The following is a 27,853-nucleotide window of genomic DNA, read 5'->3' on the forward strand; positions in this document are numbered from 1 at the left end:
CAGATCGATCTGACCGAGCTGTCAATCCAGTATTTTTTTTCCAGACTCAACGATGGTCTCTTGTTAGCAGCGTTTGCTGTCAATATCAGAGCCTAAAAATTGACCAAGTGTAGAACTAAAGATCTTATCTTTGTGACAGCTCATTTATAAAAGTCTTTAGACCTTCCTGAGTGTCACCACTTACATGCTTTCAGGAAGAGTTGCCAGATTTTGCAAACCTGGAAGGTTTTTTGTTGTTGTTGTTCGTGTCGTGTTCTCACAATTTTAACATTTAATGTCCAATGTCTCGTTTATTATGAACAGGACTAGTTAATTTAGTTCTTTTTTGGCAGCTGAGGGACATTTTTATTCGGTTTTATCATCCAGCTATTTGCAAACCAGCGTGTTTATTTGTTAGATTTTTTTTCTCCTCATTTTCATTTTTCGCACATTTTTTCAACAAGCCCCATATCTAAACATTTCCCTCGCTGCCTTGTACAAAATATTTTGTAAATTCGTCGGACTTGATTTTATTTTTTACTCTATTCGTTGGAGGAAGAAGAACCGTGAAGGAACGAAAGGCTGCTGCTTGTTTTTTTCCCCTCATTTATTTCTGACCCGGATTGTTGTTTTTATCGTTGCTTTCTGCTTAAAATGACGGCTATTGAGAAACTGCAGATGTTGATCGAAGCAGCTGAATATCTTGATCGAAGAGAAAGAGGTAAAGTGACGTATATAATACTAAATATACACGCACGCATAATGATATTTTGGCATGCAAATTAATCCTGACACTGTTGCTAAGGTGCTTGTTTGCTAAATAGAGAGAAAAAAAATGGTGATTCGACCTATTTATTATAATTGAATGCATGAAATGCAGACGGGGTTTTTCCGTTGTTATGATATTCGGGGAATATTTAGACATCGAGAAGTGTCCACTTCAGCTGTCTGAGTCTGTGCTGGTCAGTCACCATACACTTGTCTTTTACAGGGGACACCAACACTCTCTAGGGATAAAACCCAAGCGCATATGGCATATTTATATATTTTTAATGATGCTTGATGACATATTTGTGTGCATATGTGGAAGTGAAATGTATTTTTCAAGCACTGCTGTTGGTTTACAGTGGAGGGTTTCCTGTGCATCCCCCTTCCCCCCTATCTGTTGTGGTTCGGCTGGCTATTGGGTTTACTCCAGTTCAGATGACATCATTGACCCAAAAGCAAGACATTTGTCTAGAAATGGTCCCATTGTGTTTTATATAATAACCGATTTCCTCCCAAGAACAAAAAAAAAAAAAATGTTCCAAGATTTGTAATCAATCGCTTTGATTTTCAGGTAGTCAATGTGCTTTGTGGTCTAATGAGCTTCTAAATGTCTCTGTTTGAATTTGCAGAAGCGGAGCACGGCTATGCCTCCATGTTACCCTTCACCAGCAACAAAGAGAGGGATGGCTTGAAACGAAAAATCAAAAGCAAGAAAAATTGCAGCAGCAGGTACTTCCACCTAATTTCTTCGAAAACAAAGATGATTTCATTAGCATCATGACCGATCTATTTGTGTGCACTGTATGTACAGTGTGATTGGTCCCAACATGAACATGATTCACACACACATCACTCTTGAGTGATTTCTAAATTAGACTACATATCTGCACCGTGTGTGTGTGACACAAACACACCCACTGATTCATCTCCGTTCAGATGCAGTCAGAACACGCTGTCCCACGTTCAACATGGAGAGAGACGTACACTCACATGCTGCTCGATTCTCTTCTCGTGTGACTCTCACCACCCACATCCCACAGTCACAATTTACTCACTCACTACTCAACACCTCAGATTTCATCAGCATCATCCGATTAGTGGGCCTGGAACTGTCCGTCGCCTGTCATTGGGTGAAATCAGTGGCCTTAAATTGTTTTCAAAGTAGCCCTGATTACTATTTTGTTTCATGTAAATGACTTGTTTACCACCTATTCTTCTTAGGCAATGCTGTTTTTTATGTTTATATCAGTAGTAAATAAGGGTGTGTCGTTTTTAATTCACAATCTTGAAAATCGAAACAAAAAATGGAATCGTCGATGCTTTCGAGCGTAAAAAACACGCGTGTTGAAGTGCTGCGAGTCTATGATCAACCTCCTCTAACTTATCTACAGCCATTCAAAAGATAGCATGGCATGACCCATCGACAGAACTTGAACCCCCTCCTCTTTCATTTAAGTCACAGGAGTGGAAGTTTTTTGGATTTCCAGTGAGTAATTTTGACAACGTTTGCTTGTCGAGACAGAAAAAACTGCTGCAAACCGTATTGCGCGGATGGCAGAGAGGGAGAGATCGAGAGACCTTGCGTGTGTGCCTCATGAAGCGCATGTAAGACGGAGAGCATCCTGATTGGCCGATTGATTCAAAAATCGAGAATTGAATCAAAAATGTCCTAACTGGAGCTTCTCTTTGGTGACTCTCTTACTGGTAGTCCACTTAAACCTTGCCTTCATCTTCCTCCGCATTTAAGTGCAACGCCCACATCTCAAAGTCCAATCAACAGATAATCTGAAGGAAAAAGACCTTCCATTTCATTATCATCAGTATTTCAGCTTTATGCCTACAGGTACTTTAACTCTATTCTCATTATGACGTGAGCCGTGTATCTTTAAACTCCACGTTCTAGAACATGTTCCGTTACACTATGTTCTAAACTGGTGCAACTTGATAAGTTGACAAGTGATAAATCTTTCATATCTATGAAGGTTTTTGTTCTAAGCAGCTGCAATCATGACAGGAGTTTCTGTTTGGTTTTGTTTTTGGTCGCCTTGTTTCTGGTAGCATTTCTCCCATAGGAATTTTGAAAAAAAGTTTTTGTTATAAGCCATTAACCAAGCCGAACAACTACAAGCTGAATTACATCATTGCAAAGTTTGAACTTGAAGCAAAAAATGGATCTGAAAATCAGACAAAAATTAAAAGACTGTTCTTTAATGAGTGAAAGAACTACAATCCCATGAAGCATTGCAAATGAAATTATAAAATTAAAAAAAAAACAATGGCAAAATGTAAATTTATTGATTTAAAGAAGTTGAAAATTTAAATAATATATAAAAACAATGTATTTTTTATTGCAAAATATTTGCATATATTAATATTTATGATATAAATCGATACTGTATAAAGCACACATATTGCTAAATGTTGAAAACAGTTTAATATGTTTGTGTAAAGAGTGCTAAAAAACAGTATTAATTTGAAATATTTGGATATATAAATGGTCAAATGCTAACATCATGCCCGGCTTTATTTCCATCAAGAGGTGCATACATTTTTGGTCAAGATCTTTATTGACAATGCGAGAGTCGAGCACTCTGTAAAGTCTTCTCTTTAAAGACTTTCAATGGATTTAAGGTCTGGACTCAATTCTTTGACAATCTGAGCCTTATGAATCATTGTTATTGTGGAAAATGGCCATGTTGTGTCTTCCTACATGGGGGTTTAATAAGTGAACAGCTACTCACTCCATCACTTAGGGTTAGAAGAACGGTTTCCAAGCATTTAACATGCCAGAAACATAATAATCACTGCAAGCAGTATTTATATATTTACTACGCTAATGTTTTTGGTGTGATTTCACTGATACGTGGAGATTTTCTTTGCAGAATCATGGGTAATGTAGTTTTTCACCAGGAATTCTGCTGTTAAACTTTAAAAAGAAAGTGCATAATGCAGGCTGATGGCTTTAACAAAAGCACACACCAAGCTTGCTGCTTACAGTAGGTCTATTTTTAAATGTTTATACGTTTTTGTTCAAAATCATTTCCGCTATATGGAAAATGAATGGGATTTTAACTCACAGAACCTCACTGTTTTCTGTGGTGTTCCATTGATTAGCCCTGCCGACTGTGAAATGTTATTGATCCATATACACAACTGTATATAAAACATCAAATGTGTTCTTATTGGCTTGGATGCAGTCTGAATCTGACTGGTCTGATAAATGTTAGCAGGGCTTTAGGGACAGATCAACTTTATTCTAACAGGGGAAATTTTTAACTGTACAGGTAGCTGATTGACAGCACATGTTGCTGTCATACTCTGCATTCTGATTCACAGCCACAAGGTCCCTTTAAAGCAGGTCAGCAGAGGGTCATAAAAGCTGCTGCTTCTGAATCATGGAGATTAACCATTTTTGGTATGTGAGCTTGGATAAAAATCTAGTTATTGTGTGGACCTGCAGAAAACAGTCCCCAACTCTAATCTGTGTCTGGATGTTTATGTGGTTTGTAACTGGATATTAAGGCCTAACAAGGGAAGCACTGGGTTTGTAGCTATTTATACACAGCCTTAATGGTGCATACAGAGGAAGTCGTTGTTTAAATGTTGGTTTAGTTTATAAGGAAATCGTAGGAGCTGTCTTTTTAATGTAACAGGTCTCATGATGACATGCTATTGCAGAAAACAAGTGATCACCCAAAGTTTGTTGTCATCACCTTATGTTATAAGGGGTCAGAAAACTCTTTTTAAAAAGATTTTGAAACATTAAATGCTAATTAAATTTGATTAGTAATACAGTAAAATTTTAAGTAAATTATTACAATTTTAAATAACTATTTATTACTGTTTATAACTGATAATTTTATATATTTTTTAAAATATAATTTATTCCTGTGATGTCAAAGCAAGTCTTCAGTGCCATACGACCCTTCAGAAATCACTCTAATATGCTGATTTGGTGCTCAAGACATACATTTATAAATATATTGAAATATATTTTTGTGTAAACCATGCAAATATATATATATATATATATATATATATATATATATATATATATATATATATATATATAAATTTCAGAATTATTTGGTGAATAGAAAATTAAAAAGAACAGTATTTTGAAATAGAAGTCTTGTTTAACATAAAAGTCTCCACTATAACTTTTGATTAATATAATTAATTTAATGCATCCTTGCTGAATGCAATTATTATTTTTTTTCACAAAAAAACAACAACAAATCAATCTGACCACAAACAGTATGTAGAGTCACCATGAAATGAAAATGGACAATTCTTTCTTTTTTGAATGCTGCAGTGTTTATTATAAATGATTCATCGGTGCATATCTTTTTTTTATTCACATGGCCTCATAATTTTTAATTAAAAACGATGACCTCCCCTCTAAATAACACCTGTTCTCTTCATGACTCAAATATACGGCACAATAGGGAAGAAAAGACGATCTAACTGATCTGACTAATCATACAAAATATGGCCAGTTTTTGTGCCCTGTATTTTGATGTACTCGTCATCATTGCAAGGGATAACAAAAAGGACTATTGCTACCACAACATTTTCTGTTGCTATTAGTATTAAAGCTGTAGTCCTGTTCCACTCTTTGGCACAGCAGTTTAAACAGAATATGGTACCATGATGTGTTTTTTTTTCCCATTAACTGCTTTAGACAGGACAATATGTCTTTAATTTCGGGAAAAATTATATGTTATAAATATTTTATTTGCATTTAGCATATGCTATGTATGTTACATTTTTACATTTCTTTTAAAGTGCCAGACTATGCTATATTAAAGGTTCCTAAATTCTGTAACAAAAAACACTTTCATTTTCTCCTAATATAGACTGCACATCACCACATTTTTCAATGATTGTGAAAGAACTCGTCTCTAAATCCCTCCTTTCTGTTGGCCTACTCTGCTCTGATTGGCCAGATGACCCAGTCTGCGTTGGTATTAGTATCGACGCATCCCTATTTATGTCATTTAATGTCAGTGCCAGATCTAGGCGTATTCTTGCCTTTATAACTCAGCAGTTTTAAAAAGCCTTTTCAAAATTAAATATGAATGCAGTTTTAGATTAAATAAAAGTACAGTCAAATCAAATAAAACATGTTTTTTCTCCTGTAGCCTATAGTTTGGTAATGCTACAATAAGATACCATTTATCAACATTAGCTACTTCACATCAACACATTGAGTGAACAATATATTTTTACAACATTGATTAATGTTTGTAAATGTTATTTAATAGAAACACTTGATTGTTCATGTTTGTTCACTTCATTCATTGTGCATTAAATAAATGTTAACGGATTAGAACTTTACAAACAACTTTAAAAATGTGTTAGTGCATACTATTGTTTATTTTAGGTCATTTTATCTAATTTTTTTCTAAAGTGTTTATAATACAAATGTACAGTTTCCATACTTGTAACCGTGATAAACACTTAAATATATGTAAATTTAAACTAAGCTTTGGTACCGAAATTGGTACCGAGAACCGTGAATTTTTACTGGTATTGGTACCGAATACTGAAATTTTGGTACCGTGACAACACTACCCATTACCATAACTGAATTTCAGCTCTGGATGCTTCCTCAGTCCTCAGTGATAACACACTGTAAAGACAGTAACAATGACGTTCATTTGACCATATCAATCCGAGCGCGAAGATGATGTAACATTGTAAGAACTAGTCATTCAACCCGAACCTCAATCGCAAGGGCAACTTGAGCAAAACGTTTCCCAGTGAGAAGCTACTCATATTGAGGTACATTATGAGATGTTGCAACTGTAATTCCTCATCATTAGCATTAACTAGAGAATGTCCATCAACAAACCGATCTGTATTTCTAATATATGTTTGGAAAATATTGGTTTTCCAAACAAATCGTGCTCCATCCTTTATCTTTATTCAAAGTAGAAATAACGACTGCATTAAAAGACACAGTTTTAGGTAATAGTGGCCCACAGCTGCTTAGCAGAAGTATTTCAGTGAATCAGTAATAACTTTTAGCCAGTTAGCCGGAAAATTACACATATTACATATTATAAACACCCGGTATTAAATGTATACATCAATAATTATTCATACTTGCAGGTTGTGATTCTGAGGAGCAATTTGGTCCAAATAAACTGGGTACTGACCCATCTTTCAAGAGCAAGGGTTTTGCGAATCCCGCGTTGGAACTCTGAGATTTTTAGAAGCAGTCGTCAGTATAAATGACGTTTGAGGGCTGGTCAAGTTGTCGACGGGCAGACAACATAAAACATAGATGGGCATTATGCAAAAGTATTGTCTAAAGATGTAGAACCGTAACGTAGTGTAATTCGAATTACGGACAACACGTTTAGGCGGTTCGGCGACTTGTTTAGGTGGTTCAGAGACTTTCTTTTGGGAGACAATAACTTTATTTATCGTGCACTTTCGACTTAACTTTGTAGTACATTTACATTCATGAACAGCTAATACACTGCATAAAAAAGACGCAAGTGGTGGAAAGCAAGTTTGTGCAAAATTATCGTAATCTGGCTGCTACGAACTTGAGCATGCATTAAAAAATAATCTAACTAGTAGAGCAAGAAGTTTTAGTGCACCAAATGCATCATAAGTCATCTGCACAGAATATGCAAGTAACCTACATTCACTACACCAGCACTGGTCTTAATGCATCATGCATGAAGCGCTTTTGCTCTAGAGCACAACCGGTGTTTCTGCGCTGAATAAACTCCTCACATCTCTCCAACTGCACGCCAGACTCATTAGATGGCTCTCCCGTCCATTTACTGTTTGAAGGATGGAAAGTCATTCAGTCGCTTGAGCTTTGAGTGTGCGTTCGATGACAGAGCTACTGAAAAGCATCTCTGGAATGTCTTTTACGTTTGAGCGTGTGTTGTGTAAAACCTTTCTTATGTAGGTCAGGTGGATCTCCTACATAGTGGATCTCCCTTGCAAACCTGCCTTCCCTTCCAGCTTTCCATGGTTGCGTTTCCTGATGTATCGTGGGGGAAGGGTGGCAGTTTGTGTCCCTGATCTGTGTACGTGGTGTGAGAGTGGTGGGCTCTCCCCTCCCCCTCTTCCCTTCTCCTCGATCCAGGCAACCAGAGCAGCTCGAACACCCCCATTATATATATGACAGAGCTCCTCCTACCTCTTGCTTGCATTCAGATGGTATGTGGGCTAATGCACATAGCAGCAGCCGTGGGTTCTCCTCTTGTTCCTGTTTGAATGTGTGCACTGGTGCCATATTTCAAGTCCTTTTTGTATTCACTATGAAATATTTGCAGAGCGAATGCGGTTATACCTTTGGGCCATCACATGGTGAACTGGAGGTGTATGCAGCTAATCGGACCAGATATGTTGTAAGAAACTGCTTGGACTTTCATGTGTTGGAACAGGTGGTCTGGCAAGTACAGTAACAGCGAAGGGGAGTCAACTTGGCGTTACACAGTATACGGGCTGTTATGTCACTGGTATCTGTCGATCCCCCTCACTGACCCCACAAAATCCACCGAGCGAGATGCCAGCCGAGCAGATCAGCTGATCTCTTTGCATGGGTGCGCTAATGTTAGAAGCTTGTTTATAAATTCAAAGTGCATTTGTGGACCGTAGTCAGGGTAGATGCAGTGTTATTGTCCGTATATCCTTCACAGCTTTGCCAGTTTAAATATGGTGTCTACTAGGGCTGGGTAATAAATATCGATTTCTCGATATTAATCGATTCTCATTTTTACGAACTGATATCGATTCTTAAATCTCAAGAATGGATTAGTCATCCTGTTTCATTTGAATGATTGGATCAATGTATCGTGGCTGCGCGCATCCAAAAAATCTCAATAATCTTTGTCTTTGGTTACTATGGATATGAAACAAAGTCTCAAATTTCAAATCACGTCCATTTTCTTTAGAAATTCAAAAACATAAATAACGTTTTGGCGCTGTGGCGTGAGATCGCTCTGGCACAGCTCAAGAGAAGCAGCAGCGCTGATCTCTCTTCCGGCTTAATAATACCAGTTACAGCGCAAAATAAACATGAATGAGCATCTTAAAGTGTGTTAAAAGATAGAGTACAACTTTCCGAAATCCGTATCATGTCACATTGATTCGCTTAATCAGCGTTTCAACCGTGAAAAGACGTCAGTTAAACAGCTTGTAATCAATGTCATGTATCGTCATATTTACCTCAGAAAACCCACATAAACTCGTTAGTCAGTTTGAATATATTTGAATAAATCTGGCAAGTTTTTATGACAGCCACCATTTAAATGTTTATATTTCATGTAATCTTCTTACTATAAAAATAAATAAAAGTGTAATTTAAGTGTTTGTATAGCTACAAAACAGTTCATTATTACCTTCATATTAGGCTAATGAAGCCTAGTAGGCTACAACTAGACTCCCATAGTTTACAGCATTAGTTAAGAGATTTGATATCTGATATCCAAAATAATCAATATTGAATCGAATCGAATTGCAAGCTTGTGAATCGAAATCGAATCGAATTGTGAAATTTGTGTCAATACCCAGCCCTAGTGTCTACCCAGACAAAGGCCATAAACAATAAATGTGATAAGCGTTTTCTTTAATTCCTGGTACATATTGTACGATATTGGGCTTTCCCAGATGATAGATGTCCAATCATGGCGATTTCTGTGGTCGTGGCTCCTAAACGGTCTTCTACGTCGTACAGTGTGAGACGTTCAAAGACGGCAGTTCACACTGTCTTGCGACCAAAGACATAATTCTTTCTCAGTGTCAGAAATTTAATAATCATATCAGTGCGTTTGCTGCTACGACCAACTGCTTAGCCATTAAAAATGCAACATGGAATGGCGTATTGATCAACGTAGCATGGCGCTAAAACTTAAAACTTGCAAAATTGGCATGCCAAGTTAGCCTTTTTTCCTTAGCCTTGACCGCATCCATATTCTCCTCTTTCGCTTCCTTCTCTTTTCTTCAGAGCACAACCTGCGATTCATCTTGCTCTTTGTTTACCACTAGCGCATGCTAAAATGGACTGCTAAAATCGCTCAGTCTGTAGCAGGCATAAGGGGGTACAGTTATTGTGAGACTCTGACATGAGATGTCTCGAGGTATTTTTAGAGTGAGGGTTACTGTAGAAGGGGTCATAAGTTCAGTTTAAAGGATGAATTGGAGAGGGATGAAAGGCTGATTTATACTTCTGCGTCGGATCTATGCTGGTGCCTCTATGCTATACATTACGCATTGGTTTTCGTTTATACTTCTGCGTCATTGTCCGCATTGACGCGCAATTACACATGCAGAGGGAGCATGTGAAACCCGTGGAGCGTTTCTAGCAGACCAATCACAGCACTTGCAGTACGTGTAGAATTGACGCTACGGCGTAGCTACGCCGTTAGTTTGATGCAGAAGTATAAATTGGGCGCAAGCTCCCTTTTTGAGTCCGAGTACTTTTTGCAGGTTATGGCGTTTGCAGTGAATGTAAGCTCTTGGACAGGTAGCATTCAAAGTTGCATGGTCCACCATTTCCAGTCCACTAATTTGATTTGGCAAGAGTGTTGAGTTGCTGATGTATAGAAATCCTGCCTTCAAATTTCCTGGGAAGGTTCGGTAACACTTAAGTATGCATATTACTAGAGTATTGGCTGTTTACTAGTACTTATAAAGCGCATATTAATGCCTTATGCATTACTATATTCTATATCCCTTAATGGTACTCAATACTTAGACTTAAGTACCATACTAACTATTAAAAAGCAGCAATTAGGAGCTTATTTAGGCACTATTAGGCACTATAACTATTAAGTAGGTAATAGTTAGTTAATAATGAGAATTGGACCCTAAGCTAAAGTGTGACCGAAAGTTCTTACTTTTCACTTTGGAAATCGTTGTTTATTTTTTTTATTTCCTCTACTGTTCTAAACTTTAGGGTTTGTAAGATTATTTATTTATTTATTTAGAAATTGTCATTTTATTCAGCAAGGGCACATTCAAATTTCTCAAAAGTGACTTACGAAATTCACAAGATACAATGAAACGAGACATTTTCAAATAAATGCTGTTCTTTTGAACTTTCTATTCATCAAATAATCCTGAATGACAATAAGAAATGTCACCTGAGGACCAGATTAGCGTGGCTGCTGACAATTCAGCTTTCATCACAGAAATAAATAAAATTTTAAAATAAATATTCAAATAGAAAAGTAATTTTATAATGTGTCAATATTTCACAATATAACTGTGTTTACAGCATTTTTGTTCAAATAATTACATCCTTAATGAGCATAAGTGACTTCTTTCAGAAACATTTTTTTTTAAATCTTACCGACATTAAACTTTTGAACTAATGTGTATTTTTCTCTTTTCCCCTTCCCATTGAAGAAGGAAGCTTTTTGCAAGAAGATCTACATTTATTTGAAGTAAAGCTTAATTGGCCTGTTTTCTCTTTCTTGTGGTGGCATTGAGAATAATGGGAAATGTGTCATGTTTTATATAATCTAAATTGTAGTCAACATTCACATTTTGAATGGAAAACAAGCTCCCAATGACAGCTATGGTGTTGTGGAGGAAATCATTTGCACTAATCTCATGATGTTGACCAGTTTGTCATGACTTTAAAGCAGCAAAAGCAAGATATTTTGGGCTTGTTGTCTATTGAGCGCTTGTTTTTTTCCTCATCTTTCTCTCCTCTGCTTTGCCTTTTCTGCTTTCACTTCTCCGTTTATCTAGAAATGGCCTTTGTGAAGCGAGCCTTCATTTACATGGTGTGTGAGGACTCCACCCCCCACTGCCGTCTTGTGTCTCAGGCTTGTGTTTCTAGTTACTGTTGCTAAGTGGGGCCAAGAACCTCTATGTGTTTTGCAAACGTAGCGAGAGAGAGAGAGATACACACACACAGGACGCAGTACTTTGAGATCAGCAATTAGCATTTTGGCAATTCCTGCATGCTAAACTAAACAAGCCTAGGGGCCCTTAAAATCTTGTTCCTATATAGCCTTTACACCACGTACACACACACACACACACACCAGTTCACCTTTGTACTGAACATTCAAATCAGCAGTGAACACAGAACACTCTCTGTGTGCCTTTCAAACCTAAGAACATGGAGGTGAAGTTTGAGCCGTAGCCTGTCGATTAGTTAGTCCCCAAATATGAGGATACTCTTGTAAGGGAAGTTATTTTTATATTTTTATATTTTACTTTTAAACTATTTATATATTTTATTAAAATATGTGATATTATGGAGGCAACCACCCAACCCCCCAATTCAATAGTTGGCTTTTAAATCGTCCTTTTGTTAATTAACGTTGACAAATTGTAAATTGTTAAAAATAATTATGTGCAAAATATTTTATTTGACAGTTGACAGTATATATAATATTTATATTATTATTATATTCTTAAACATTTGATTTCATATTTTAAAACTACAAACTACTTCATATCCTCTCTCGCACGACCTCATTAAAGTAAAGTCAGAATATTAAACATATTAGAAAACTGCTGATATGATGCTAGGGTTTTGTGGGTGGTTCCCATGGCATTACTGCATGGTTGCTAGGGTGTTTTGTGTAGTTGCTAGGTGGTTTGCATCAAAAGAGCTTTCCCTCAAGTCTCTATATCATTCCAGTTTATTGTACACCAGGCAAAAATTGTGAGTCTGATCACTCCTTTACAAACTACATGATTTGAGGTATCATTCATGTCCGTAGCACAAACAATGTCTGGCAAGTTTCTTTCTAAAATGTAATCCTAGGATTAAGGGTTTCAAGTATATAATATCTCATTAGTTTGATTCCCAGTGAATGCATGAAATGCAATGCAATGCATTCCCAAATGCATAGGTGTAAATGTTAATAAAAAGACCAAGGACAGTGATTCCTAACATCTCCCCCTTTCTGTCTCTGCAGGTCTACACACAACGAGATGGAGAAGAACAGGTATGTCCATATAACTTTCATGTTATTGTCACAGTTGTTCTTAACTGTAATCTTGCAGGCTTATACCTCATTACATCCTTACTCATCAGATTAAGATTAAACCTCTGTAACTGAAAGCTAAACGGCCAGAGAATGTGACCGAATGCCTCATTTCAGTCTTTTTGGAGCCGTTTCTTTTCATGTGTGTCCACTAGCCCCCAGATATTGCTGAGAGTTAAGTATTAAGGTCAGTCAATCAGCTGATATATCCATTCAGCTTTGACCCTAGAGATAAACCCTCAATAAATGGTTGATCTGACATTTTGAACACGAAAGATCTCGCTAATGAACCAGGCTTAACGTCTCCAGCGTGATGGGGTTTGGGTATCACACGCGCACCGAGCTCAGCTTGCCAAACGCCTTGAATAATACATGCCGTCAGGCTTAGCAATGAGCAAAACCAGGGTGTCTGGACTTTGACTTTACACTCCTAACAATGCACACAGCTTAAGTCACACTCCCCTCCCATTCGTGCCTAGGAAAGTGTGTCTCTTTCTGCATACATCAGATCAGACCAAAGCTCTGAGGTCACACTGCTGCAGACAGCTGATCCGCTATTCGTTTCTGAAGAGCGGCTTTCATCTATTGTTTAGAAATCCATAGAAGGAAAACAAGGCTCCCCACGTCTCTGCTTTTGTTTCACACTCGCTCAAAATGGAGTATGGGCTGATATTCATAAAGCCACTCAAGTGGGAGTGCATTTGTGATGCAGATTTGAATAAATAGCCAGCATGTCTGATGTGAAACCATCACAGCTGTGTTGTGATGATTCATGTGTCCGTGAACCTCTCTGGTTAAAAAAATGTATAACAAGGGTAGGACTTTAGCCGAGCAGTTGTAGCACGCAGCGCATGTTTTTTAGACATCAAGCCCTGGCACTTGTCGGAAAATGCAAGTTTGAATCTGGCTCTTTCCTGATTTCGTTCCCACTGTTTCTCTCTTACTTTTATTTTATTTTATTTCATAATGATTTTAACCCATCTAAGTACTAACCAGGCCCATGCCTGCAAGATCGGACGAGATCTATAAGCTATTACGATTTTATTTTCTGTATGTGAATTTATTACTATGAATTAATTTGTCATTACATCAAATCCAGTTTGTGATGCTGTAAATAAGCTGAATTAAATTACTTGGATGTTTAGATATGTTGTCTACTAGTAAAGAGTAACTAGAAGTAAACTTATGAATGAAGACCACAATCTGCTACATTGTAAAAAAAAATATGTAAAAAAAAGCTGTGGTCTCCAGAAATTTATCATAAAAAACACAGTTGGAACGTTTTAGGTTTTAGAGATTTAACTTAAATTTACAGTAAAAAATGTATAATGTTAATTTACCAACCTATTAAATATGTTCTAATATCTGTTTTGTACCTTTGTAATACACTAACAACCACCAAAAATAGGTGGGGATGAGTCAAATGATGAATCAAAGCTCATCACAAGCAGCTTTCCTCCAAGCTGAGAAGGTAAATACTAATATATAGAAGGTGTACAGTGTTATTCACACCAACATGGTAACACGACATTAAAAAAAATGCAATAAACGTTAATTCAACAACATTAGATGTAACATAAAACTCTAATGTACCTAACTGATTAAAAGTTAACAGTTATTTTAATGAAAATATCAAATGTGAAGTGTCCTGCTGGGAATTCTGTGAATGTCAAATTATGTTTTTTCACTGTAAATTATACAATGACTTGTTCTTTTATTTATATACCGCAATTAAATGTACGCTAAGATCTATTACAGTTATTTACCGTATATAGTACGGAATCTTTCACTATTCAAATCACTATAATTGTTTTAGAGTACGTATATTTCTGGACAGCAAAATGTCGTAACATAGTTAAGTTCGACTCCCAAGTCAGTACTGTGATTGGTTTGCAGATATACATTACTGTTCAAAATGAATACATTAATTCAGCAAGGTTGCATTACAATTATCAAAAGTGACAGTAACGACATAGTGTTAAAAAAAATCCTGGGGAAAATTTTTTTTATCATGTTTTCTACAAAAATATTATGGCAACACAATCATTTCCAACATTGATTATAATAAGAAATGTTTCTCAAAAGGATCTTCTGAAGGATCATGTAATGGCTCCTGATAATTCAGCTTTTTAATTACAGGAATACATTACATTTGAAAATATATTCAAATTGAAAAGTTATTTTGAATTGTACTAATATTTCACAGTATAACTGTTTAACTGTATTATTGATCAAATAAACATAGAGCATAAAAGAAAGCATAAAAAAATCTTACACTCTAAAAAATGCTGGGTTGTTTTAAACCAATTTTGGGTCAAATATGGACAAACCCAGCCATTTGGTTACATTTTTAAATTACATTTTTAACCCAATGTTTGAGTTTGTCCATATTTGACCCAAAATTGGGTTAAAACAACCCAACATTTTCTAGAGTGTATTGACCATTTAAATGTTTATATATATACATATACAATTCTTTTCACTCATGTTATTGTCCACCATGTGAAAATCTCTAAATGTTTGTGAAAAGTTGAGCAAAAGTGTTTTATTTGCACCTGGCTCATAGTTTAGCATAGTGGTGTTTAAATAAAAAATAAAAAGCTGTTGTGTAAGTTAAAATCTCACCTGAAATGCCCCTGTCTTATGAAATGTCACACACCTGTATCATGTAAAAATGTTACAGTTGTCCCAGTGACCTCAATATCACACACATTCACGCATGCGTTTTCACCCTGCACCAGTTATGGGCTAAATGTCATACACACTCACCCTAATAGGCAGAGCGAAATGTTGCCTTAGAGAATATGCAAACAAATGCTGTTAACAATGTTCTTTGGAGCCAATGTCAACAGGAGCCACAATAGCAGACACACACCATCTCAAACACAAGGACAGGTTCAATTTGCCGGCTGTTTGTTTGTTCTCAAGATGGACATCGCATACCCGTGGCCTATTTGTCTTGAGAGAGACTTTAAATCTGTAACCTGAGCTGTAGGCCACCACACATGCATTGGCATGTACCATTCTCTAGTGGGGTTACTAGGTTACTGTTATTAAGAGGTCAAAAGTCAAAGGCTGGGAGAGAGGATGGTGATTTATGCTAAAAGTCATATGGCTCGAATAGATAAAGGCTGACCTATTTAAAGGATCATGGTAGAACAGATATATGGTGTCCCACAGGACTGGGTGGTCTTTTTTGTATAGGGACACAGCATATTGTGACTGTGGACTGGGAATATCCTCTTCCATATGCAATAAAGTTTAAAAGCTTGGGGTCGCTCAGATTTTTAGAAAATGTTTATGCTCACTAATGCAGAATTTATTTGATCAAAAATGCAGCAAAACAGAAATATAGCTGAATTTGTCTGCATCATTACTCCAGTTTTTAGTCACATGACCCTTCCGAAATCATTCTGATTTGGTGCTCAAGAACGTTTCTTATTACCAAAGTTGATAACAGTTTTTGAAAACACTTAATATTTTTGTGGAATTTTCAGGATTCTTTGATTAACAGAAAGTTCAAAGTTTAATGCTTCCTTATATATATATATATATATATATATATATATATATATATATATTAATGACTATTTAAGTATATTGACTATATAAGAGTAAATGACTATATAAGACTATTTTATATATTTAATGCTTCCCTAAATTTGAAACTGTTTTGTACGAAGAGAGAAAACGGATGAGAAAGAGAAACTAATCTGCACGTATTGTGAGTCACCCTGTGCCAGCAACACCCATTGTGTGTAAATGGTGGACGGCACACGAAGTCTGTATTTGCCTAACAAACACCAGGCCACTTAGGCTATGTCACCACTTTGGTGGCAAATTCTGAAGTTATGCAATAGTATTCCCGACCTTCGGACCATTTAACCTGCATGAAAGCGATGAGCAGTGGTGCAAACATTGCCCTTTTTCTGGGTGTGTAGCTCCAGCGCATGTTTATGTGTACGTGTGTTGCTGGAGAGGCAGGTCTACCCACAACCTGTCCTTCGGCGTTATGATATTCCCCTTATTTTCCCTGTGTTTGTACATTCTTTTTAATAATTTGCATTAAACTGGTCTTGAACTGCAGCAGCAACATTTAAAAGAAACACAATTGGCCACTATTTCATATTAATGTTTTTACCAGATTTCTTTTTATTCAAATAATTTTTTTTTATTAGTTTTGAGAAAAGCAAGTTATTTAGTTATTATTCATTATAATTAATAGTAAATTATTTTTGTAGCAACAGTTGCAAAGCAAATCATGTATTTTAGTGTGTATTTCTGTACAGCTGGAATTATATATATTGTAGTTAGTTATAGTGTTATTTTTTTTTTTGCGTGATCTTCTTAACATTTGCATATGGCAAAATGACACCTTTCATTTTACATCCTCATTTTCTATATTTAAATGATTACATGCTTAACTACAGTTGCTTAGAAAGAGCTGCCCACAGCCAGCACGTACACACTTATCTGTTGGCACGACACGCCATTGCGAACATGCAGACGATCATACGTAGCCTCTGAGCAACAGCAGTAAAATAGTCGGGTTGTGACCCACGCCTCCATACAAATACAGCAGGAAAGCAAAGCAGTCTGCAGTTTCTGACAGGTTGCATAACAGGTCACATGGCCACTGGCACCTATCATCACCACACCCCAGCAGCTGTGTATCCCTGTGCACGCACAAGAGAGGAAGTTAGAGAAACGTTTGGAGGAATGAACCTAATGATCCTTATTTGAATAACAGGTTTATTTGTTGGATTCGTACCATTAAATGTGAATGATAGAATAATAATGTGTTAATGTTGTATTCATTGGCTTATTTACTGGAATCTTAGGCATTTTACAGTGTTGCAGCACTTCTCTTCCCTGTCTGTCAGTAATGCGCAGTTTAGTTCTGGTCTCTATGAAGCCCCTCCTTCAGAAAAGCACAATGTGCTCTGATTGGTTGGCTGGACAAGTGTGTTTTGATTGGTCAAGCGTTGCAGAAACGTCCCTCACCATAACCTCAAACATGCTACAAACGCAGCTCAACCAGGACTCGCAACTAACACACCCCTCCCTCCTTTTTTTGTCCATATGCCGTTGGCAGGAATTATTTAAATGAAGAATATTGTGACGTGGAACATTCCGGGAAGAAAACTCATGACTGCAATCGAGGCGTTTCAGGGAGTTCAGAAACAATGCTTTCTGATATAGAAAATAACTCCCTTTGTAGTGAACCTTGTGCTTTGCAGACCTTTTTGACTCTTAAACAGCAACATTACACACTAAAGAAAGTTAAAAATGTAAAAAGCTTAAAGGAGTATTTCACTTTTAAAAAATATTTTGCTGATAATTTACTCACCCCCATGTCATCCAAGATGTCCGTGTCTTTCTTTCTTCAGTCGAAAAGAAATTAAGGTTTTTGATGAAAACATTCCAGGATTTTTCTCCATATAATGCACTTTACTGGTAACCAAACGGTTCAAGGTCAAAAAGACAGTTTCAGAAACTGCAAACTGTTCAACGGGCTTTAAACGACGCCAGACGATTAATAAGGGTCTTATCAAGCGAAACTATCAGTCATTTAAAAAATAAATAAAAAAGTTTGTTTTATAAGCTCAAATGGTCGCCTTGCTTTGTTCGAACTCTCCTGTTCGAACTCGCTCATCAAAACGAACAAATCTTTTTTCGAGTCATTTGGTTCATTCAACGAACGAAATGAACAAATCCTGGAATGTTTTCATCAAAAACCTTAATTTCTTTTCGACTGAAGAAAGGATGACATGGGGGTGAGTAAATTATCAGCAAAAGTTTTTTTTTTAAAAGTGAACTACTCCTTTAATAGTTCATCCAACATTTTTCCCCCAAATCTGTATCACTTATTCTTATGTGTAACAGATTTTTTGAAGAATTGTATTTTGTGCTTGTTTTTTGCCCCCATCCAGTTATAATGACCAGGAACTAAAGGTTTCAAACTTAAAAAATGACATAGAAGTATAATAAAACTAGTTGGTTTGAATCATGCACTATATTCCTAGTCTTTTGAATTCTTACTATACTATATTGTGAGTGGTGTTACTGAAAGGTGTTAACTTTGCAGATCGAGGTCACATTCGTCCTATTTTTATGATTCGTGTTGTTGTTGCTACTGCTTTTTGAAAATATTGTAGCTGCACTGCTTTTATGACTAACTCTCTTTCTCTCTTTTCCAACCACTCAGGAGGGCACATCTAAGACTGTGTTTGGAACGCTTGAAATCTTTCGTGCCCTTAGGACCAGACTCAAACAGGCACACAACCCTCAGCCTACTTATGAGGGCTAAGGAACACATCAAGGTATGTGCCAACGGTCCCTTGGCAGTTCATATTGTTCTCAAAATACAGAAATGCAATGATTTGATATTAAAGCAGCAAGTCTCAAGAAGCAGTTACTGAGATTTTACCACAGTTAAGTGTTGTTGTTGTTAGGCACGACCCTGAAGTGCTTAAAATGTCCCGTGAGCTTAAACCCACAAAGCTTAACAGGGTTTGCCTGGGTCAAAAAGGGTCTTTGGTGGTGGCGGATGAACACGGTCATCCACACACACACACAGTACGAAGTACCCTACCCATGTGACCTGCGAGCACAGTACTGACAATAAATCCAAAATAAATGCAAAGAAACAGTTATTATGTAATATTAACTTAACCTATTTAATCATTAAATAATAAATACTCTCTGTCAGGACTGATCATTAAACAAAGTGCTTAGTACTCATTTATATTTAAAAATGTAGAAGAAAAATAATAAGTGACTGATTTGAAAAGATAGTAATAAAATGACCCACATAATAACACATTACATAGAAAAAGTGTCAGATCATGTCTTTGACATACAGTATGATATTGTTCCATCCATTGCTATGGTTATCGCTGTCAATTAAATTAAATTGTGCATTTAAATACGGTTTTTCAATCCAGAAACTTTGCAATGCTCATTGTTCATGTTAATGCAAAACATTAAAGTGGTGCCAACAATTTTTACAAACAAAGTAGGTTACTTCATTACTATGTTTCTTAGAAGTCTGATGCATGCAGTACCGTTCAAAACTTTTGGGTCAGTTAGATTTGTAATTGTTTTTTGATCAAAAATACATTAACAATAGTGATAATATGCAATCTTTTGTAATATAAATCTCTTTAATGTCACTTTTGATCAATTTAATTGCTTTAACTTGTGAATAAAAGTATTATCTTGCTGACCTCAAATGTTTGAATGGTAGAGTAAATACAGATTTGAACTGATGTGCAGTCCCACGTGTATGTAAATCTGCAATTTTATAATGGCAGTACTATCCGTTTTACAATAAGACTTGAGCACATCTTTGTCTTTGCAGAGGTTGGAAGATGGCGAGCGGAAGGCCCAGCATGCTATAGACCAGCTGCAAAGAGAACAAAGGCACCTGCGCAGACGCCTGGAGCAGCTGGGTGTGGAGCGCATACGCATGGACAGTATGGGCTCCACCATCTCTTCCGACAAATCCGACTCTGACCAAGGTATATACTCACAGTCAAAGATGTATAAAGTACTAGAAACCATCAAGTGCTCCATCAAAAAAGTGACTTGAGTAGAAGTTGAAGTGCTCTTTAAGCACCACACTTAAGTAGAAGTACTGAAGTATTCAACATTTTTTGTACTTAAGTATTGCAAGTAGTTTATTTTAAAATTCACTACTTAAGTACTAAAAGTAAAAGTACAAGGATTGTGTCATGTAATTTTAAAGAAAGCAGTCAAAAGTTTTAACTAGAAATCAAATAAGGGGCTTTGGCGGGATAAAAAATTGCTTTGTCGGCCGCCAAAAAAATGTCATTGCAGGACAACCCCTGCATTAGTTGTCAATGTGTGTGTCAATCAATACCATTACCCTAAAACTGGCGTGTGATTTAGGCAGCATGAAAGCCAACTTGCAACGAATGATTCGTAAAATTTTTATAATTGTAACGAGTAACTAGCAGATCATTAAAAAAATATCGAAGTAATCGAAAAATCGAAAATATCTACTGAAGTAAAAGTAGAAGTATGAGAAAAAAAACAATACTCTAGTAGAGTACAGATACAGCATTTTAGTACTTAAGTTCAGTACTTAAGTAGTTCTACTTCGTTACTATACATCTCTGCATGTTATGGTCAACTAGAGTCTTTGGGCCCTTTCACACCTACCTTGTTTGGGTCGGACTTTCTGACTTTTCAGTTTGGTCCGAATCAAAATTACAGGTGTGAAACCTAACCTGGACCACGGTCCGGACCAAACAGATGAAATTTGGTCTGATGAAAAGAAGGTAGTCTCGGTCCAGTTCAAACTGAACAAAGGTTTGTTTAGTTTCTATTGTGAAAGCATTTCTGCATGGTTCAGACTTTCAGACCTTTTACTGGAAGTTCCAGTAAGCATAGCCAGAAAAACAGAAGGTGGCAGGAAAAATGAGCCGTGGTTGCATATGGGTAGAGGAGGAGACGAGGTTTTTAATTGAAGTATGGTCTGATGACATAACGTTAATAAGAAGTCAACTCGATAAAATGTTCGCACGACGAGGACGTTCGTTTGGCGAATTTGAACTAGCCATGTGTATAATTGGTGCTGCACCTAATTATGCCATAAAAATAACAAAATAGTTGCAACGATATGTGTCTGTTCATTCAAGTTGTCAAAGTTACCCGCCAAATTGACAACACGCTGACGTCATACGCATGTCTGTTTACAAACCAATCAATGTCAAGATGCAGCCCACATAGATGATGACGACAGGACGCAAGTATGTCACATAAAGTTCTTTAGTGCGATCGCATAATTGCAGTGTGAAACCAAACCAAAACTTTCGGAACGTATAAAATGTATCAAAACTAGGGCTGGGCAAAAATTAATTGCGATTAATCGCATCCAAAATAAAAAGTCTGTGTTTACATAATATATTTGTGTGTGCTGTATATAATTATTTTGTGTATATATAAATACCTATGCATGCATGTATATATTTAAGAATTATTTGCGCTTAAATTCTGTATATATATATATAAATACATAATCTATATTATATAAATATAAATATTTTATATATGAATAACACATTTTCTTAAATATATACATGCATGTGTGTGTATTTATATATACAAAATAATCATATACAGCACACAAATATATTATGTAAACACAGACTTTTATTTTGGATGCGATTAATCGCAATTAATTTTTGCACAGCCCTAATCAAAACGGACTTTCAGGTTTGAAAACGGCCTTTTATGTCTTAAGCCTTGTTCACACTGTCAGTCCAAATCCAATTTTTTTTCATATCCTTTTGGAATCTGATTATATTTAGCAGGTGTGAACGGCTTGCTAAATCCGATGTCAAGCTACATTCAAATGCGTCAAATGTCGTTTCAGAAACAGGGTTGTGTTGCATTGTTGTTGATGTGCAGGTCGCACAGAAAATGATAATATAATGGAGACACCTCGTGGTCTAGTGATGAGGTGTTTTCACTTCTTTTACTGTGAGACGGCAGAGTAAAATAAAGCCGTGCTTGCCAGCCTGCTAAATTTCTTAATTAGATGCAATAGTCCAGCACTGCAGCTTCACGTCATCATATTGTTAGGCAACATTTCAAACCAGTCAAACCCCTCCATACAAACACAACGTAATTGCCATAGAAAACATAAACCAACACAGACATTCTGTAAAACGAAAGAGCACTATGGGACACACAAATTGGATCTGGATAAATGTGGACAATTGGATTCACAAATAATCAGAATTGTGAAGACTGTGAACATGGTTTAGAGACATCAAACGTCTGAGAGCTTTCTGTGAACGACCACTTTTGACGCTTCACAATGTTCATAAAGAGATTGTAAAACTATGAAGCCTTATGAATTGAGCGGTTTAGTAAAAAATTTCTGTAGAGAAAAATTTTTGGTTGAACTAAGCCTTTAAACATTGGATATAAGACTGTAATTTAAGGCATTTTCATATATTCTCATGATTTCATTCTTTGTAGCAGTCAACCAATATGGGATTTTCAGTGGCCAGAGCCAATAATCTCAAAATGGCAAAATACAAAATGGTCTGGCTGTTACATCTGCATTTTTATGACAAACTGTGGGCGCACCTTATGTTACCTGAGCATGATGCCATATTCTGAAATATTAGGCAAGGTGAGTTTATTTTCAAATACAATGATAATTCAAATTACTTTACATAAACATTTTAAGAAACTCTCATTACTAATGTAATCTATGATTGTCTTAAAGCACTTAATTTCAATTTCTGATTTTCTGTTACCTAATCTAAAGTTAAGTGTTTTAAAAGGAAATAATAAAACAGAAGATGATAAGTGCAGTCAATAGAATGCAGCACAGTGCATTCAGTTTGCATTTAAATGCAAATGTAATTTAAAAGTAAAATATTAGGTTTGATATCAAAGCAAACACGAATGCAGACGAGTAAATTGGTTGCAGACTACACAGAAAGTCAAACAAGAACTGAACTGTTTGCTTTTGCATGTCGAAACTTGTTCTGCTCATTTAGTACACATTAAAAAGAAGCTGAGAAGTAGAAATTGAATTCCTTTAATCATTTAAAATCTTGCTTTTATGCATGTCACATTGTCATACATGCATTATTTACATTGAACACAACAGGGTCAAATAGGGAAGATCCATTCGAGGCTTCTAAGAACGCTTTTAAAAAAAAATACCCAGAAGCTCTTTCTTTTTAAAAGGTTTTTTAGTGGTAATGCTTCTACCTAGAACCGGTTGTCATCTACGGTCGGCCTTTATACAAGATTCAGGTTCACTTGCGGACACACGGTAGAAGTTTGATGATCACACAGGAAGCTCAAATGTTTTTTCTCAGAATTGAGACGAATAATAATCCTGGGGAGTTTATTTCGTATATGCTGTGGCCTGTCCTAGAAACAGATGGCGCATAGATCGACTGTAGCACGCAGCACCACAATGAATGCTTTAACACCTAAATTGGAATGTTGCCATGGAGATAATGGGCCAGATTGACTAAACGTAGCACACTTCAAAATGCACAGGAAAATGCTATAATGTTAATAACGACTGATTGAAAACAAGTCTTAAAACGAAATTACAGCTCACACCATGCAATTTTCACGTAATTATAATTTATGTGCATGTGAACAGATTTTTTAACATCTAAAGAAACAAATGCTGCATAAAACTGGGTGAGTGTACTATCTATGTGTGTGACACAAGACAAGCTTTATCAAGAAAAGTTTGGCAGATATGTTAATATGAATGTTAGGCAAACTAAACGACATAGAAAGAACTAGAGAGCTTCCTTTATGTTAGTGTGCACTGTTGACTGCTTCATTGATTATAGCGTGATCAATCTTGTTTGTCTTGTCAAACCACTTGCTTGCAGTGTAGACACACTGTCAGACTGTGTTAACATCATTATCCATCAGATCTTTGTGGTTTGTGTTAGTGCCTGAGCAAAATGTCTTGTGTTTTTACCTTTACAATTAGCCTAAAGCAATTATTGTGATAAACCTATCAGATCATTTGAATAAAAAGACATTTAAAAAAAAATCAATCAATAAATTACTAAATTATGAATAATAATAATAAAGAAAACAACAGGCAATTGCTTCTATTAAGTGTATATAATATAATAAATGTTGATAAATAATATAAATTCTGTATTTATAATATAATATATAAAACGTTAATATGAAATGATCTTGTGCTTGGATTGAAACACCTTTGCAAGTCATTTTTATTTTCACAGAAATGCATTTTATAGTGGAATTCACCATCTGTGCATTCAATGTTCATTCAGTATACTGTATATTACATGCTAGCACCATCAGTTTTATTAGGGCTTTCGATTCAAATATCGAATCACAATTAATCTCATCATTTTTAGACGTTTTTGTACATTTTCATAATTTTTCGATTTCACTTTGCAATTCACAACAGACAAATAAGAAATATATGCCAAACAATCCTAAGAATATAAAATATAAATAATATAAATTGTATTATAATATAATATATAATGATAAAATGTTAAAATAAAATGATATTTTGCTTTGCTTATTGTATAGTAAAGTCACAGTTAGCACATCCCTGTGCATGGTGCTTAGACCCAACTTTTTTTAAAATGTGTAGATTACTGATTATTATCAATTTTGTTGCTGTTGCTGCCATTTGGGAGACACTTTTGCATTTACTTTTGAAATGTACAGTATACTAGCACCATGCTCTACCAGTTTTTATAGAGCAGGGTTTTTTTTCGTGATCAGTTGTTTTTCATTGGTTTTACATAATGAAGATCACTTACAAGTTACCCAGATTCTTCACATGGAACATAACAAAAAACGGACTCTGCATGCATCCAGTCCCCCTAGTCCACTCCAGACCACTGATACTTGCAAAAAATATTGCAATCAAAACGAATTACTTTATTATTTCAGACTGATCTCATGAAATGGCGTATTTCCATTTTGACGTGCTATCAACATGCATAATACATGCATGACTTAACGTTACATTACTGTATATAAATATCCCTAAACCTACCCGTCGCTGGGGTTAACAGTAGGGCTGGGTAATAAATATCGATTTCTTGATATTGATCGATTCTCATTTTTACGAACCGATATCGATATCTCAAGAATCGATTAGTCATCCTGTTTCATTTGAATGAATGGAAACATTGTCTCGCGGCTGCGCGCATCCAAAACATTGCAATAATCTTTGTCCTTTGTTACTATTGATATGAAACAAAGTCTAAATTTTCAAATTACGTCCATTTTCTTTAGAAATTCAAAAACATAAATGACGTTTTGGCGCTGTGGCGTGAGATCACAGAAGCAGCAGAGCTGATCTCTCTTCCGCCTTAATAATACCAGTCACAGCGCGAAATAAACATGAATGAGCGTCTGAAAGTGTGTTAAAAGATAAGAGTATAACTTATCGAAATCTGTATCATGTCACATTGATTCGCTCAAACAGCGTTTCAACCGTGGAAAGACGTCAGTTAAACAGCTTGTAATCAATGTCATGTTTCGTCATATTTACCTCAGAAAACCTAGAGAGAAAAAAATAGAGAGGAGCATTTTGCTAAATATATACACCATATTACATATGCATTATAATCTTAATAATCTTCAATATTGAATGCATATTTGAATAAATCTGGCACGTTTTTATGACAGCCACCATTTAAATGTTTATATTTCATATAATCTTCCTATTATAAAAGTAAATAAAAGTGTAATTTAAGTGTTTGTATAGCTACAAAACAGTTCATTATTACCTTCATATTAGGCTAATGAAGCCTATAGGCTACAACTAGACTCCCATAGTTTACAGCATTTAAGAGATTTGATTTCCTTGAGAAAATTTGCCATTTATAGTAACTGATATCCAAAATAATCAATATTGAAATCGAATCGAATTGCAAGCTTGTGAATCGAAATCGAATCGAATTGTGAAATTTGTGTCAATACCCAGCCCTAGTTAATAGCATCCTAGGAAAAAAAATATCGCTCCCCAGATGTAGTTCTACATTTTGCTTCGTTTCGCTCGGACATTTAACGGCGTGTTCATACACGCGGAATCACTCGGACATTTAACGGCGTAGACATACACGCGGATAGCTGAAAATGCGTATAAATAACACACCACTTGACTTGAAAGTGGCGTGTATGTTTACGCAAAAGTCATGATGTCACGTTGATTATTTGATTATTATTTTTTTGGTTTCACTCTGTGATGCACTACAGACATAGGAAATATAAACAAGGAATATCTGCCAAAGAATCCTCCGAATGTTTTTTTCCTGTGTTTGCTTTGCAGAAGAGGTGGACGTCGACGTGGAAGGAACAGACTATCTGCTGGGAGACCTGGAGTGGAGCACCAGCAGCGTGAGCGACTCGGACGAGCGGGGAAGCTTGCGCAGCAGCTGCAGTGATGAAGGCTATTCCAGTGCCAGTCTCCGTCGCCTCGCCAACCCTCAGGAGAAGAGCCCAGAGCTGGGCTGCAGTCTATAAGAGCACAGATCACCCTGGTTCCTCAGCCACTCATCTCCAACCACTTCAACCTGAACCTCCAATCACCTTCAGCCAGGTCCTCCTCTGATACTTGAACGGTGTTGTCTCCTTTGTGACCGAAACAACGGAAAGCTCTGACAAATCCCATCTAGGTGTGCGTGTGCGAGTCAAGAGGAGGAAGCACGGAGAAAGTATTGGAATTCGGATGTGCCGCCCACCAAACAGACCTCATACATACAGCACTAACTGGGAGAAAAGGCCGAACCAATCAGATCTTCCCACCCATCCTGGAGAGAGGCACTCGATTTGGGACGTTCCCGTTCCTGGAAGACCCTCAAAAGACCCTTAAAGACCTCATAGCCAGACGAAGAATGTGTACCATACCACACCCACTGCCTAGTCACACTGTCGCACCCTGGGACGACGCACCCAGGCCGTCTTACGTTCCTTCAATCAAAAACTGAACCGTCCAGACACAGGGCTGGGTCATCTGACCAGTTAGCTAACCAACCAGAGCATGGTATTTTGCACTTAGATGACAACGTCCGAAGGAGTGGCCTTTTTACACTCGTCTGAAGCCAGCTTTGCCTCTTCCCACGTAATAGCCAAGGAGCGGATTTGGGAAAGCTGCGAGATCAGAGCAAAAAGGGTTACTTCTACCGTACAGGCAAAGATCGCTTCGTGTCAAGAGATGTGCTGTCATGTCGTTTTGTTTTCTAAAACGTCTCTCCGAAGGGACTGCAGCTACTTTAGTGATGTATCAGGCGTAGTGTGTTAGCTAGTCTTAAACGAAAAATATCTACCTGCACTGTCTAATACCGACACTCCCGTCACCGCGCGGGCAGAGATCACTGTCGTGTTGTTGTTGTTTCCTCTTTTTTGTTTTACCCAGCAAGCACTCCTAATACTCATGCTGTGCGAAATCATCAGGGCGGTAGCAATACACCCCTCAACTGGACTTACCGACGGATTCCTGAAATCTCAATTCGATGTAGTTTTTTTTTTAAGCATATGCTATACTTTAAATGCCCCCCTGACCTGCCATCTTGAATTTTATTACTACAACCAAGGGGCGAAACGAC

The 27,853-nt window shown here is 36.6% G+C and overlaps 1 protein-coding gene across 1 annotated transcript; it reads left to right on the plus strand.

The window, feature by feature from the left end:
- Positions 1 to 337: 337 nt before the first annotated feature.
- mxd1 (MAX dimerization protein 1) lies at positions 338 to 27,486 on the plus strand. The gene is made up of 6 exons (XM_039658617.2): positions 338 to 700; positions 1,377 to 1,476; positions 12,660 to 12,689; positions 18,937 to 19,051; positions 20,092 to 20,251; positions 26,578 to 27,486. Exons 1-6 carry the CDS (start codon positions 634 to 636, stop codon positions 26,769 to 26,771), a joined length of 666 nt encoding a protein of 221 aa, XP_039514551.1. The 5' UTR covers positions 338 to 633; the 3' UTR covers positions 26,772 to 27,486.
- Positions 27,487 to 27,853: the final 367 nt, after the last annotated feature.

Source organism: Pimephales promelas, chromosome 4, assembly GCF_988280905.1.
Source record: "Pimephales promelas chromosome 4, fPimPro1.hap1.1, whole genome shotgun sequence".
In the NCBI taxonomy this organism is placed as follows: domain Eukaryota; kingdom Metazoa; phylum Chordata; class Actinopteri; order Cypriniformes; family Leuciscidae; genus Pimephales; species Pimephales promelas.

What these genes read in the sequence shown, in the direction of transcription:
- mxd1 (XM_039658617.2), top strand. Translation starts at nt 634, where the DNA reads ATGACGGCTATTGAGAAACTGCAGATGTTGATCGAAGCAGCTGAATAT. An exon ending in AAGAAAAATTGCAGCAGCAG is followed by an intron (nt 1,477 to 12,659) that starts GTACTTCCACCT and finishes CTGTCTCTGCAG; the next exon opens with GTCTACACACAACGAGATGG. An exon ending in AACGAGATGGAGAAGAACAG is followed by an intron (nt 12,690 to 18,936) that starts GTATGTCCATAT and finishes CCAACCACTCAG; the next exon opens with GAGGGCACATCTAAGACTGT.